General features: G+C 37.0%; 1 protein-coding gene across 5 annotated transcripts in view; it reads left to right on the top strand.

Moving 5' to 3' along the window:
* The window catches only part of LOC138304775 (trichohyalin-like), a 95,152-nt gene extending 88,376 nt beyond the window's left edge, over positions 1–6,776 (top strand). For all 5 annotated transcript variants that reach the window (XM_069245039.1, XM_069245040.1, XM_069245041.1 and 2 more), the window contains one exon: positions 4,242–6,776. In XM_069245039.1, the coding sequence (XP_069101140.1) occupies positions 4,242–4,283 (42 nt within the window). In that variant the 3' untranslated portion in view covers positions 4,284–6,776. The remainder of the gene's footprint in view (positions 1–4,241) is intronic.
* Positions 6,777–14,797: the final 8,021 nt, after the last annotated feature.

The raw sequence follows: 14,797 nt of genomic DNA, 5'->3' as shown, positions 1-14,797 counted from the left end.
TATCTAACCCTACCACCAACATTTCAACCAAACCTTTATCTAACCCTACCACAAACCTTCGACCAAACCTTTATCTAACCCTACAACCAGCATTCCGACCAAACCTTTATCTAACCCTACCACCAACATTCCAACCAAACCTTTATCTAACCCTACCACCAACATTTCAACTAAACCCTTTTTCCCATACTTCACAGGGATATCCCGTGGTTGCTAGGGAAAAGATATCTATATCTTACACAGGGGGGTGTAAGACAGCTCACACGCGCTAGACAATAACATGACGTCATCAATACATGTGGCGTAACTGCGGCGCGCATTGTAGATGACGTCATCAATTTTGACGCATAACGACGTTCCTGCGATCATGGCGCGATGAAAAAGCTGGAAACCAAGTGTAATTTCATCATTTTTTCTACTAAGTTTGGGAGAAAAAGAATCAAACATGTGTGTGTGAAGTGAACAGATCCATGTAAGATTTTATTAATCTAACCCTACCACCAACATTCCACCAAAACTTTTTCTAACTCTACCACTAACATTCCAACCAAATCTTTATCTAACCCTACCACCAACCATCAACCAAATCTTTATCTAACCCTACCACCAACATTCCACCAACATGCCAACCACTAACCTTAATCTAATATGCTGACAACCCACAGCCCTATGTTTTGAGATGGGAGGGGTCGTAGACAAACTAGTCTCTTCTTCTGTATTGTTTTTACCTTCCTTTATTGAAAATGTATTTATGTTAATTAGAAATGGTGATCTGATGGCCGGTAGCAATGAAGCCAAATAACATAAAATGCCAACCAAACTTGAGTGTGGTTTTGTGTATCACTGAACAGATTACAAAGCTAACCCACCTATTCTCTTTGTATCATGTTTCTTTGTAGATGAACACAAATAGCCACTGTTCCATTAATGATGTTGATTGAATTGAAAATAAGCTTTGATCCTTTTTTTGCATTAAAGCAACGTTTCAAAACAGGAATTTTACTTCTAACTATCAAACCAATAATTACATTCGTGTTTGGAGACATGAATAAATTCTACAAAAACTTAAACTAGCCTTTATCCAACAGGTATAACGTTTCTGGTATGATGAAAACGTCTTTTCGTGACGCGTTTTCTAATTAAACATAGTGAGGGTTTGAGTAGAATATATATGAAGCAGCTTCTTCACATAGACATTTGGTCGGTGGTATTGGCTATGTCATGATTTACGATGGACGACGTATTTGTCTTTGAATGGACATTCATATCTGGTGTTTAGAAAGTGTTCATGAAGGGATATTCAGGACCGATTTGTTCTTTGCTGAGGTGTGATATCACAAAAATAAAATGATAACTATAATCATAACTACTTGCAAATTATATGTAATTATGTTTTAGGTTCTATCATTGTACATGTATTTGTTTAGATGTAACCTTTGAAACCTTATCTGGACCGAATAAGGACTTTAGATGCTGATATAATCAATATGTGATTTTACATTGATTTTTACCTCGATGTCCCTGTACTCTTGAAATAGCTTGAAACCCATCCTAACATCGCATGTTATTACTATTCAGAATTGTTAATGGGAGTTAGTATTGCTCTTATTTCCATGCTGGGGTAGTCTGTTCCACTACCGATATGCAGTCCTGTCAAAGCCAATATAAATTGCATTACCTGAATAATCTGCACACGATTGATGATTTAGAGAAACGATAAGCTTGTGCAGGGACCAAACTGAATAATCTAGATTAGAAACATTGACACAGGTTGTCGTTACCGGTGGTTTGAACACGAGAATCGTAATCTACTTTATATATAATAGAAGATGCAATAAAGCTTAATGTGTGTTTTAACTGGACTGTGCCGACTGAGATAGTTGTAGGTGATAAGCTGGTATAATGATGGAAACACCCAATAAAACAAGCAGGTCCGGCCAGGTGATGGATAGGGCAATGAAAGAAAACAATTACAGATAGCTTGATTACACAATTCCACTTTGTAGTGAAGGATTGATTTCCAATTAATCACAATTCAATTGTTTTCACCTGTGCAATTTCCACCTTTTAAAACCACAGCCGCGGTTTCCTAGGAAAGGCCTCTGGTTTAGGTGGTGAAACAGGTATTCTCAGATATTTGATTGCAGAGACTGGTATTTAGATGTGTATAAAAGTTATTCAGTAGGCTTAATATTAAATCAATATTGTTGATTATCACGTGAAATTAATGGCTTTTATTGAAAGATATTTTAATATTCGATCTTAGATTCAGAATGTATCAGACCAAGCCTTTAGAAAGCTTTGTCTGAAATCGCTATGTCGGCTGTTATAATATAACGATAATTTATTATTTGAATAACGTATGTAATTATTTGTCTTTTATGAAAGATAAACTCATAAATGAATACAACATTTACTGGTTTCAAATTTACTCAAAGGAAGAAATGATTTTGTTATTGCTTCTCCTTAGTGCTATTGAGCAAAACCCATACGTGCATGGACTGAGTAATGAATATATTTGTAGTTATTGAATATGTCAGTGGTTATAGGATATTTCATAAGTTATTGGAATAATTTATATTTAAGATTTCATTAGAAGTTTTTTCCAATTACATAATAATATGTAATGATGTTAGCATATGCAACATTTCATTACGTACGGTAAAAAACTCCTTGAAATGGGATTCTAAATTAACACTAAACTAACTATTTTAGGGTTAGTAGTGTTGTTCCCAGGAAAGTATTGCTGATCATATATTCATGTACAGGATTTCTCACCGAATGCTAACATAAAGTTGTTACTTGTCAACGCAGTACGGAAATGGGTTATAACGCCCGTGTAACTTCAATAGAGCTCGTGTATAAAATGGTTACAAAACGGACAAAAGACAGTTATAAAATCCGACGACTCTTTCTGTTTAACGGAATATAGTTTCATTCATTTGTCGTGTATGATTTAAAATTAACCATTAAAAAACAGCCAATATTGACTTCTCATTTCCATTGACGTCAGCGTCAGATTTGGTCAAAGGTAGAACGTTTGGTTTGTATGTTTAAAGTGAAAAAAGTGTCAATGTCGCGAGAAACACGTAAATGTTTGTACATGTATATACAAAATAAATTTAACACGTGACTAGACAATGCGGATGTACAGGTTTATTGATCATAATCTTCGACGTATCCATGGACTGTTATACATTAAATACATTATTGGTAACACACATGGGAAGAAACCTGTCAGATATTATATAAGTTATAAAATAAATCATGAATACATTTCAATTCAGGCTCCTAGTCTATCTGGGAACTCCATTAATTTTGTTAAAATTATCATGGCCTTCCAATTTTGGAGTGTTTGCCTTTTTGACCATCGGTCGTATATACATATATGGGAGTATCTTGTTATTTATTAACTATGTCAGTGAGTGACTACCCATTGAATTGTTGTTAGTAACACAATTTTGTATTTGTTTTCCTATTTACTATTTTACACGCCGGTTACAAATGTAACGAAGTAGTATTATTCTTAAAGTACATTTGGTCGTTCATCTGATTTTAGGGTCAGTTAAGTGTTTGTTGCACACCCACCAAGTAAATAACTATAAGAATACATTATTCATGTTCTTATAATTAATGCACAGTAATGTTCGTATCTCTCCGGGAGCCAAAGTTTATAATTTGCAGGTCTCATTGAAAAGGCTGTTAAAATGGAAGTTTGTGTCGCATTCTAAACTTAACCTTTTTACTAATAAGTTTGATGCAATCTTTTTGGATTTAACTGTGTACGTACAAATAGAACATGTCCATACATTAGATGTGATTGGTAAGATACATCAGTCTGAGCACGTACCTGTCAGGATTTGCTGTACGACAATCTGAAACATGCACAATGCAGTATAAGTATGGAAACATCTTCACCGAGAGATGATTGTGGTGGGGACATGGGGTACAACTGCATGTGTCAACTTGTTAGTCTAGTGTGTGTAAATATATGCAGAGCAGGAAACAAACGTAAAATGCATATATAAACACTGATAATAATGACTGAAAGTGCATTTGTCACTCTGGTTTGGTAATGAGGCTAAAATCACACGTTTCATGAATATAATAAAGTTCGTGTTTTCCATATTGCTGGTTTTTTCTATGTTTATCTGACAAGTTCTGTCGTGACATGTTTATAATATTAAGATGTCCAAATCCTCTGGAGTTAAAGAAACTAATGTATTATGTTATTTCTGCAGAATACCACGGCTTCCAGGGACAAATCAAAGAACAAGAAATAGACCAACAGATGTGAACATAACGAGGATAGTCGGACCACTCGAGGAAAACCAGAACCTTTACTGCAATATCTCACGACTTGTCAAGAACAGTCACAAGAAATATTAATTACCTAAAAAGACTCTACTTTAATTAAATGAATCGATGTTATCGTTACTGGCAAATTTTTCATGAAATCTATTGGAATGGCTTTACTTTTGGGGGTAAATGTCATCATTTGTCAACTTAAGTGTTTTGCCTTATAAGGATAAGGCGCTGTTACAAATTGTTGGATGTCACTATTTCATTTTTTTTAATTCGTAAGATTATGAGGCGACATTTTGTATTACTAGATTTATGAAGTGTTGCTAATTAATTGTAACATATGAAGTGCCTTTTAAATTTTTTATTGTATACACCTTGATTATAGTGGAAAAGGACTTTTAATCTACTTCTATTTTCTTTAAAAGGTTCAATTATAAGAGCTGATATTTATGAATCGTGTTTTATATACACATATTTCTGAAGCACTAGCTACTGCTAATTAAAACATTCCGTTTATAGAGAGAGAAAAAAACCACTATTCGCTTTATTGAGTATCTGCTTTATTCATGCCCTGTTTGAGTCCGTGAATATAAAAACAAAATCCAGTTTTGTGTTTTTTTTTTGGGGGGGGGAGTATTATCGAGAGATCATCCACATTTGAAAAATAAAATTTGATGTAACGTAAATTTATTGGAATTTATATCAATGGATAATCAGTAATAAAGTGTTCGTTTAATGGAATGTTCATCCGAGCGGAAACCTGTTGTATTTATTCATGAGTATGGATTTTATATGCGGATTTTTGTGAATGGAGATTGTTGAGAATCCATTCCAATTACGTTATGTCAAGGTAAAGTGTTGATCACTGTGTCGTCCCATTGATCAGCCACTGCAGCAATAACTGTGACCGTCAGGTGGCTGTCGCTACCATACTGTTTCTAATCAACTCAGATTAGATATACAACTAACACCAACTATGCATGATGTAATACTATGTACTTTTATTTCTGACGTTTGCTATTGTGATCGATAACAACTTTCCATTAGGTATGGAGAGCTGTAATACATACAGCCATATTGATGTGTTTGATTCTTGTTCATTTGATAACGGTTACATCTATGACAATGTTAACCTCAGCTCATTGATAATGGCTCTAACATTTTTATACCTTCCAAGTGTCGTTATTCAAGTCTTTTATTGGTACCTGGCGCGCACATATTATCAATTGGTGATTTATTATATAATGAGATTGTTTTGTGATATGTTTGTAATTCACATTATCAGTAGATATGTTGTTGTAATGATCTGTACTGTTGTATATTATAGAGATAGCTTACCTGCTGGTCAGGATATTAATCAACTTGATACATACAATAAATTAATTGGTGTATGACTTGTACATCTCACTGTGATCTAACATACTATGTTACTTACTGGTAAGTAATATTGTAACTTTTAACTTTGGCTGTAGACAGTCACACATATACATATATCACCATTACATTTGTTCTTGTTTTCATCCATTAGTATACCAGGTATATACCAGTTGGGGTTAAAGAATGCAACTAAATAAAAAGTTAAAAAAAAAAGTTGTAGGTGGTTGTTGAAAACTACCCGTGAGTAGATAGTTTTGTTGAGAGCTACGTTTAAGTTTCATCTATTAAATGTGAGTAGATCTTTTTTGATGCGGGGCTACGTTTAAGTTTTCATCAAATAAATCATAGAGATGTTTCAAGTGTCTGGTTTTAACATTGAGTAACGAGGTTTATATATCTTACCTCGCTCTATGATAAGATTTTGTTAAATCATAAGGTAAAAGATTGTCGACGTGTCAGTCCATCTGCTAACAGAAACATACTTTATATTATATAAGATACCCCGCGGTAATTTTTTAGGAAGTGAACCTGGCCGTTAATGAAAGTGTTTCCTTATTACCTGGCCGCCACAAGATTGGATATCGATAGAGGGTATCGATTACATGAGATGTGAACACGTAATGTTGTTGTCCCGTAATCAAACATCTGTGATAAGAAATGTAATTAAGTAGATTGGACAATCCATGTGTCGTTCGTTTGTCTATAGTACGAATACATTCACAGCAAAGTCAAGTGTTTCCCCGAGTGTACTTCACTGACTCCGAGTCGAGTATATCTGTAGATTCGGCGAAGTAAAGTCGACTCGGGGGGATCGTCTATGTAAAATAATCAGCTATGTCTCAGTCATTCCGTCCTAAAACTTCCCCGTCCATATTCACCTGACTGTAGATTAGGCTTCATTGTCCTTCTAAAATATAACCGTATGACCTCTCAATCCAGAGAGAATTCGAGCCTTTGCAGCTTTATTGAAGATCCATAGCGACATAAGCTACAGTCAGGTGATTGGTTTTATATATTTGTTCAAGAATTCTATATATTTTCTATATTAATGTTAACACATTTGTTAAAATAAATAAATATTAATCACAAAAACAGTCTTTGTTATTTTCGTCATAGTATTTTTAAGTGAAAACTTTTGCTTTTTACTGATAAGTTGTTATTAGTATACCCAATAGTTGATGCCGAAACAACACTGCCACATTAACCTACAGTCGTCACCACCAGCCATCTACCCCCATCACCTCGTCCAGCAGTCACGTTTTCGCCAGTGTGTTGTTTATGATTCTGTCTCCATGGAAACACTAAAAAGAGGAAGACTTGGAAGTGATTTGTAATATTAAGCAGAATGAATAGATCTAAATTACACACGCGCTTCAATTTACTGAGACCAAATAATGTACCTTACATAACCTGAGATTTCTGATTGGGAAGTTAAAACTGCATTTCTAACTTAATGTCATTTTTATCTACTTTTATCTTGTTTTATTTAACCATATGTTGATGTAACTTATGGTTATAAAACAAAATATATGGTTACAGCTTGTTGTCTAGAACGGATCCATTTTAAATGTACAATTTTATTTGTGAAAATCTTTCAATAACAAAAACAAGCATCCAATGGACTAACTTGAAACTCTGATTTGCCGGTGTTATCGAAGTCCTAGGCCTATATATTAAGATGAGCTCTAGCTACATTTACGGATATGTGTTTCCATTGATATTTAATGTAAAGAAACATTCTTTCAACCCATTAGCTTATAGGAAGTTCATTTATTGGAAATTGTCGGACTTTTAGTGGTACTACACCCAAGATTAGGGTTAACACCAATTATCATTTGTTTCGGTACTGACTCGGATAGAGTACGATATCCTGGTAATGGTTCAGCTGCCGTGATATATAATGTACGTCTTATTAACCAGAAAATCGGTGACACTTGTTTGTTAAATGGGTTCATAGCAAAGTAGCGGTTTAAATATCAATTTGTGGAAACTAGTATATGGGGATTTTTGCCTACTTACTCTCGCAAGCCAAGTTTGATTAGCTTAAAGTAGATTAAAGCCCAGATGAATACTCCCGAACTTAACGGAATAAAAGCCTCTCTATAAATCCATTACACATAGCCGACAGGTTTAAGTGTTACGTATCTATAACCCAGTGTATGTAAACAGTAGGACTTGTACCGATTCCATTCATGTCTGGGCGAATCAAACTCGATAGTATTGTTCTGGTGGTGTTCCGGACACAATATACAATGGTGTGCACACCAAACACTATACGATTTACATGTTATACAAGTGTGTCTTTGTTTTAGGTAGCTGTCTGTGTTTTAGGTAGCTGTCTTTGTTTTAGGTAGCTGTCTGTGTTTAGGTAGCTGTCTGTGTTTTAGGTAGCTGTCTGTGTTTTAGGTAGCTGTCTTTGTTTTAGGTAGCTGTCTTTGTTTTAGGTAGCTGTCTGTGTTTTAGGTAGCTGTCTTTGTTTTAGGTAGCTGTCTGTGTTTTAGGTAGCTGTCTTTGTTTTAGGTAGCTGTCTTGTTTTGTTTTAGGTAGCTGTCTGTGTTTTAGGTAGCTGTCTTGTTTTAGGTAGCTGTCTTTTTGTAGGTAGCTGTCTGTGTTTTAGGTAGCTGTCTGTGTTTTAGGTAGCTGTCTTTGTTTTAGGTAGCTGTCTGTGTTTTAGGTAGCTGTCTGTGTTTTAGGTAGCTGTCTTTGTTTTAGGTAGCTGTCTGTGTTTTAGGTAGCTGTCTTTGTTTTAGGTAGCTGTCTGTGTTTTAGGTAGCTGTCTTTGTTTTAGGTAGCTGTCATTGTTTTAGGTAGCTGTCTGTGTTTTAGGTAGCTGTCTGTGTTTTAGGTAGCTGTCTGTGTTTTAGGTAGCTGTCTGTGTTTTAGGTAGCTGTCTTTGTTTTAGGTAGCTGTCTGTGTTTTAGGTAGCTGTCTGTGTTTTAGGTAGCTGTCTGTGTTTTAGGTAGCTGTCTTTGTTTTAGGTAGCTGTCTTTGTTTTAGGTAGCTGTCTGTGTTTTAGGTAGCTGTCTTTGTTTTAGGTAGCTGTCTGTGTTTTAGGTAGCTGTCTTTGTTTTAGGTAGCTGTCTTTGTTTTAGGTAGCTGTCTTTGTTTTAGGTAGCTGTCTGTGTTTTTTAGGTAGCTGTCTTTGTGTTTTAGGTAGCTGTCTTTGTTTTAGGTAGCTGTCTGTGTTTTAGGTAGCTGTCTTTGTTTTAGGTAGCTGTCTTTGTTTTAGGTAGCTGTCTGTGTTTTAGGTAGCTGTCTTTGTTTTAGGTAGCTGTCTGTGTTTTAGGTAGCTGTCTGTGTTTTAGGTAGCTGTCTTGTTTTAGGTAGCTGTCTGTGTTTTAGGTAGCTGTCTTGTTTTAGGTAGCTGTCTTTGTTTTAGGTAGCTGTCTTGTTTTAGGTAGCTGTCTTGTTTTAGGTAGCTGTCTTTGTTTTAGGTAGCGTTTTAGGTAGCTGTCTTGTTTTAGGTAGCTGTCTTTGTTTTAGGTAGCTGTCTGTGTTTTAGGTAGCTGTCTTTGTTTTAGGTAGCTGTCTTGTTTTAGGTAGCTGTCTTTGTTTTAGGTAGCTGTCTGTGTTTTAGGTAGCTGTCTTTGTTTTAGGTAGCTGTCTGTGTTTTAGGTAGCTGTCTTTGTTTTAGGTAGCTGTCTGTGTTTTAGGTAGCTGTCTGTGTTTTAGGTAGCTGTCTGTGTTTTAGGTAGCTGTCTGTGTTTTAGGTAGCTGTCTTTGTTTTAGGTAGCTGTCTGTGTTTTAGGTAGCTGTCTGTGTTTTAGGTAGCTGTCTTTGTTTTAGGTAGCTGTCTTTGTTTTAGGTAGCTGTCTGTGTTTTAGGTAGCTGTCTGTGTTTTAGGTAGCTGTCTTTGTTTTAGGTAGCTGTCTGTGTTTTAGGTAGCTGTCTGTGTTTTAGGTGTTTTTAGGTAGCTGTCTGTGTTTTAGGTAGCTGTCTTTGTTTTAGGTAGCTGTCTTTGTTTTAGGTAGCTGTCTGTGTTTTAGGTAGCTGTCTTTGTTTTAGGTAGCTGTCTGTGTTTTAGGTAGCTGTCTTTGTTTTAGGTAGCTGTCTTTGTTTTAGGTAGCTGTCTGTGTTTTAGGTAGCTGTCTTTGTTTTAGGTAGCTGTCTGTGTTTTAGGTAGCTGTCTGTGTTTTAGGTAGCTGTCTTAGGTAGCTGTCTGTGTTTTAGGTAGCTGTCTTTGTTTTAGGTAGCTGTCTGTGTTTTAGGTAGCTGTCTGTGTTTTAGGTAGCTGTCTGTGTTTTAGGTAGCTGTCTGTGTTTTAGGTAGCTGTCTGTGTTTTAGGTAGCTGTCTGTGTTTTAGGTAGCTGTCTTTGTTTTAGGTAGCTGTCTTTGTTTTAGGTAGCTGTCTGTGTTTTAGGTAGCTGTCTGTGTTTTAGGTAGCTGTCTGTGTTTTAGGTAGCTGTCTGTGTTTTAGGTAGCTGTCTGTGTTTTAGGTAGCTGTCTTTGTTTTAGGTAGCTGTCTGTGTTTTAGGTAGCTGTCTGTGTTTTAGGTAGCTGTCTTTGTTTTAGGTAGCTGTCTGTGTTTTAGGTAGCTGTCTGTGTTTTAGGTAGCTGTCTGTGTTTTAGGTAGCTGTCTGTGTTTTAGGTAGCTGTCTGTGTTTTAGGTAGCTGTCTGTGTTTTAGGTAGCTGTCTTTGTTTTAGGTAGCTGTCTGTGTTTTAGGTAGCTGTCTGTGTTTTAGGTAGCTGTCTTTGTTTTAGGTAGCTGTCTTTTGTTTTAGGTAGCTGTCTGTGTTTTAGGTAGCTGTCTGTGTTTTAGGTAGCTGTCTTGTTTTAGGTAGCTGTCTGTGTTTTAGGTAGCTGTCTGTTTTTAGGTAGCTGTCTTTGTTTTAGGTAGCTGTCTTTGTTTTAGGTAGCTGTCTGTGTTTTAGGTAGCTGTCTGTGTTTTAGGTAGCTGTCTGTGTTTTAGGTAGCTGTCTGTGTTTTAGGTAGCTGTCTGTGTTTTTTAGGTAGCTGTCTGTGTTTTAGGTAGCTGTCTTTGTTTTAGGTAGCTGTCTGTGTTTTAGGTAGCTGTCTGTGTTTTAGGTAGCTGTCTTGTTTTAGGTAGCTGTCTGTGTTTTAGGTAGCTGTCTGTGTTTTAGGTAGCTGTCTGTGTTTTAGGTAGCTGTCTTTGTTTTAGGTAGCTGTCTGTGTTTTAGGTAGCTGTCTTTGTTTTAGGTAGCTGTCTTGTTTTAGGTAGCTGTCTTTGTTTTAGGTAGCTGTCTTTGTTTTAGGTAGCTGTCTGTGTTTTAGGTAGCTGTCTTGTTTTAGGTAGCTGTCTTGTTTTAGGTAGCTGTCTTTGTTTTAGGTAGCTGTCTGTGTTTTAGGTAGCTGTCTTTGTTTTAGGTAGCTGTCTTTGTTTTAGGTAGCTGTCTTTGTTTTAGGTAGCTGTCTTTTTAGGTAGCTGTCTTGTTTTTAGGTAGCTGTCTTTGTTTTAGGTAGCTGTCTGTGTTTTAGGTAGCTGTCTGTGTTTTAGGTAGCTGTCTGTGTTTTAGGTAGCTGTTTGTGTTTTTAGGTAGCTGTCTTTGTTTTAGGTAGCTGTCTTTGTTTTAGGTAGCTGTCTGTGTTTTAGGTAGCTGTCTTGTTTTAGGTAGCTGTCTGTGTTTTAGGTAGCTGTCTGTGTTTTAGGTAGCTGTCTTTGTTTTAGGTAGCTGTCTGTGTTTTAGGTAGCTGTCTTGTTTTAGGTAGCTGTCTTGTTTTAGGTAGCTGTCTGTGTTTTAGGTAGCTGTCTTTGTTTTAGGTAGCTGTCTTGTTTTAGGTAGCTGTCTTGTCTGTTGTTTTAGGTAGCTGTCTTTGTTTTAGGTAGCTGTCTTTGTGTTTTAGTGGTAGCTGTCTTGTTTTAGGTAGCTGTCTGTGTTTTAGGTAGCTGTCTTGTTTTAGGTAGCTGTCTTGTTTTAGGTAGCTGTCTGTGTTTTTTAGGTAGCTGTCTTTGTTTTAGGTAGCTGTCTTGTTTTAGGTAGCTGTCTTGTTTTAGGTAGCTGTCTTTGTTTTAGGTAGCTGTCTGTGTTTTAGGTAGCTGTCTTTTAGGTACTGTGTTTTAGGTAGCTGTCTGTGTTTTTAGGTAGCTGTCTTTGTTTTTAGGTAGCTGTCTTTGTTTTAGGTAGCTGTCTTGTTTTAGGTAGCTGTCTTTGTTTTAGGTAGCTGTCTGTGTTTTAGGTAGCTGTCTTGTTTTAGGTAGCTGTCTTTTTTAGGTAGCTGTCTGTGTTTTAGGTAGCTGTCTGTGTTTTAGGTAGCTGTCTTTGTTTTAGGTAGCTGTCTGTGTTTTAGGTAGCTGTCTGTGTTTTAGGTAGCTGTCTGTGTTTTAGGTAGCTGTCTGTGTTTTAGGTAGCTGTCTTTGTTTTAGGTAGCTGTCTGTGTTTTAGGTAGCTGTCTGTGTTTTAGGTAGCTGTCTTTGTTTTAGGTAGCTGTCTGTGTTTTAGGTAGGTAGCTGTCTGTGTTTTAGGTAGCTGTCTGTGTTTTGGTAGCTGTCTGTGTTTTAGGTAGCTGTCTGTGTTTTAGGTAGCTGTCTGTGTTTTAGGTAGCTGTCTGTGTTTTAGGTAGCTGTCTGTGTTTTTAGGTAGCTGTCTGTGTTTTAGGTAGCTGTCTGTGTTTTAGGTAGCTGTCTGTGTTTTAGGTAGCTGTCTGTGTTTTAGGTAGCTGTCTGTGTTTAGGTAGCTGTCTTTGTTTTAGGTAGCTGTCTGTGTTTTAGGTAGCTGTCTGTGTTTTAGGTAGCTGTCTGTGTTTTAGGTAGCTGTCTTTTTTAGGTAGCTGTCTGTGTTTTAGGTAGCTGTCTGTGTTTTAGGTAGCTGTCTTTGTTTTAGGTAGCTGTCTGTGTTTTAGGTAGCTGTCTGTTTTAGGTAGCTGTCTGTGTTTTAGGTAGCTGTCTGTGTTTTAGGTAGCTGTCTGTGTTTTAGGTAGCTGTCTGTGTTTTAGGTAGCTGTCTTGTTTTAGGTAGCTGTCTGTGTTTTTAGGTAGCTGTCTGGTTGTTTTAGGTAGCTGTCTTGTTTTAGGTAGCTGTCTTGTTTTAGGTAGCTGTCTTGTTTTAGGTACTGTCTTGTTTTAGGTAGCTGTCTGTGTTTTAGGTAGCTGTCTTTGTTTTAGGTAGCTGTCTGTGTTTTAGGTAGCTGTCTGTGTTTTAGGTAGCTGTCTGTGTTTTAGGTAGCTGTCTGTGTTTTAGGTAGCTGTCTGTGTTTTTAGGTAGCTGTCTGTGTTTTAGGTAGCTGTCTTTGTTTTAGGTAGCTGTCTGTTGTTTTAGGTAGCTGTCTGTGTTTTAGGTAGCTGTCTGTGTTTTAGGTAGCTGTCTGTGTTTTAGGTAGCTGTCTTTGTTTTAGGTAGCTGTCTGTGTTTTAGGTAGCTGTCTGTGTTTTAGGTAGCTGTCTTTGTTTTAGGTAGCTGTCTGTGTTTTAGGTAGCTGTCTGTGTTTTAGGTAGCTGTCTGTGTTTTAGGTAGCTGTCTGTGTTTTAGGTAGCTGTCTTTGTTTTAGGTAGCTGTCTGTGTTTTTAGGTAGCTGTCTGTGTTTTAGGTAGCTGTCTTTGTTTTAGGTAGCTGTCTGTGTTTTAGGTAGCTGTCTTTGTTTTAGGTAGCTGTCTGTGTTTTAGGTAGCTGTCTTTGTTTTAGGTAGCTGTCTGTGTTTTAGGTAGCTGTCTGTGTTTTAGGTAGCTGTCTGTGTGTTTTAGGTAGCTGTCTGTGTTTTAGGTAGCTGTCTTTGTTTTAGGTAGCTGTCTTTGTTTTAGGTAGCTGTCTGTGTTTTAGGTAGCTGTCTTTGTTTTAGGTAGCTGTCTGTGTTTTAGGTAGCTGTCTTGTTTTAGGTAGCTGTCTTGTTTTAGGTAGCTGTCTGTGTTTTAGGTAGCTGTCTTTGTTTTAGGTAGCTGTCTGTGTTTTAGGTAGCTGTCTGTGTTTTAGGTAGCTGTCTTTGTTTTAGGTAGCTGTTGTGTTTTAGGTAGCTGTCTTGTTTTAGGTAGCTGTCTGTGTTTTAGGTAGCTGTCTGTGTTTTAGGTAGCTGTCTTGTTTTTAGGTAGCTGTCTGTGTTTTAGTACTGTCTGTGTTTTAGGTAGCTGTCTGTGTTTTAGGTAGCTGTCTTTGTTTTAGGTAGCTGTCTGTGTTTTAGGTAGCTGTCTGTTGTTTTAGGTAGCTGTCTTGTTTTAGGTAGCTGTCTGTGTTTTAGGTAGCTGTCTGTGTTTTAGGTAGCTGTGTTTAGGTAGCTGTCTGTGTTTTAGGTAGCTGTCTGTGTTTTAGGTAGCTGTCTGTGTTTTAGGTAGCTGTCTTTGTTTTAGGTAGCTGTCTTGTGTTTTAGGTAGCTGTCTGTGTTTTAGGTAGCTGTCTGTGTTTTAGGTAGCTGTCTGTGTTTTAGGTAGCTGTCTGTGTTTTAGGTAGCTGTCTGTGTTTTAGGTAGCTGTCTGTGTTTTAGGTAGCTGTCTGTGTTTTAGGTAGCTGTCTGTGTTTTAGGTAGCTGTCTGTGTTTTAGGTAGCTGTCTGTTTTAGGTAGCTGTCTGTGTTTTAGGTAGCTGTCTGTGTTTTAGGTAGCTGTCTTTGTTTTAGGTAGCTGTCTGTGTTTTAGGTAGCTGTCTTGTTTTAGGTAGCTGTCTGTGTTTTAGGTAGCTGTCTTGTTTTAGGTAGCTGTCTTGTTTTAGGTAGCTGTCTTGTTTTAGGTAGCTGTCTGTGTTTTAGGTAGCTGTCTTTGTTTTAGGTAGCTGTCTGTGTTTTAGGTAGCTGTCTTTGTTTTAGGTAGCTGTCTTGTTTTAGGTAGCTGTCTGTGTTTTAGGTAGCTGTCTGTGTTTTAGGTAGCTGTCTGTGTTTTAGGTAGCTGTCTTTGTTTAGGTAGCTGTCTGTTTTAGGTAGCTGTCTGTGTTTTAGGTAGCTGTCTTGTTTTAGGTAGCTGTCTTTGTTTTAGGTAGCTGTCTTTGTTTTAGGTAGCTGTCTGTGTTTTAGGTAGCTGTCTGTGTTTTAGGTAGCTGTCTTTGTTTTAGGTAGCTGTCTGTGTTTTAGGTAGCTGTCTTGTTTTAGGTAGCTGTCTGTTGTTTATGTGTTTTAGGTAGCTGTCTGTGTTTTAGGTAGCTGTCTGTGTTTTAGGTAGCTGTCTTTGTTTTAGGTAGCTGTCTGTGTTTTAGGTAGCTGTCTTGTTTTAGGTAGCTGTCTTTGTTTTAGGTAGCTGTCTTT

Source organism: Argopecten irradians, chromosome 12 (genome assembly GCF_041381155.1).
Source record: "Argopecten irradians isolate NY chromosome 12, Ai_NY, whole genome shotgun sequence".
In the NCBI taxonomy this organism is placed as follows: Eukaryota; Metazoa; Mollusca; class Bivalvia; order Pectinida; family Pectinidae; genus Argopecten; species Argopecten irradians.
This window is presented reverse-complemented; position numbering and strand designations above follow the sequence as displayed.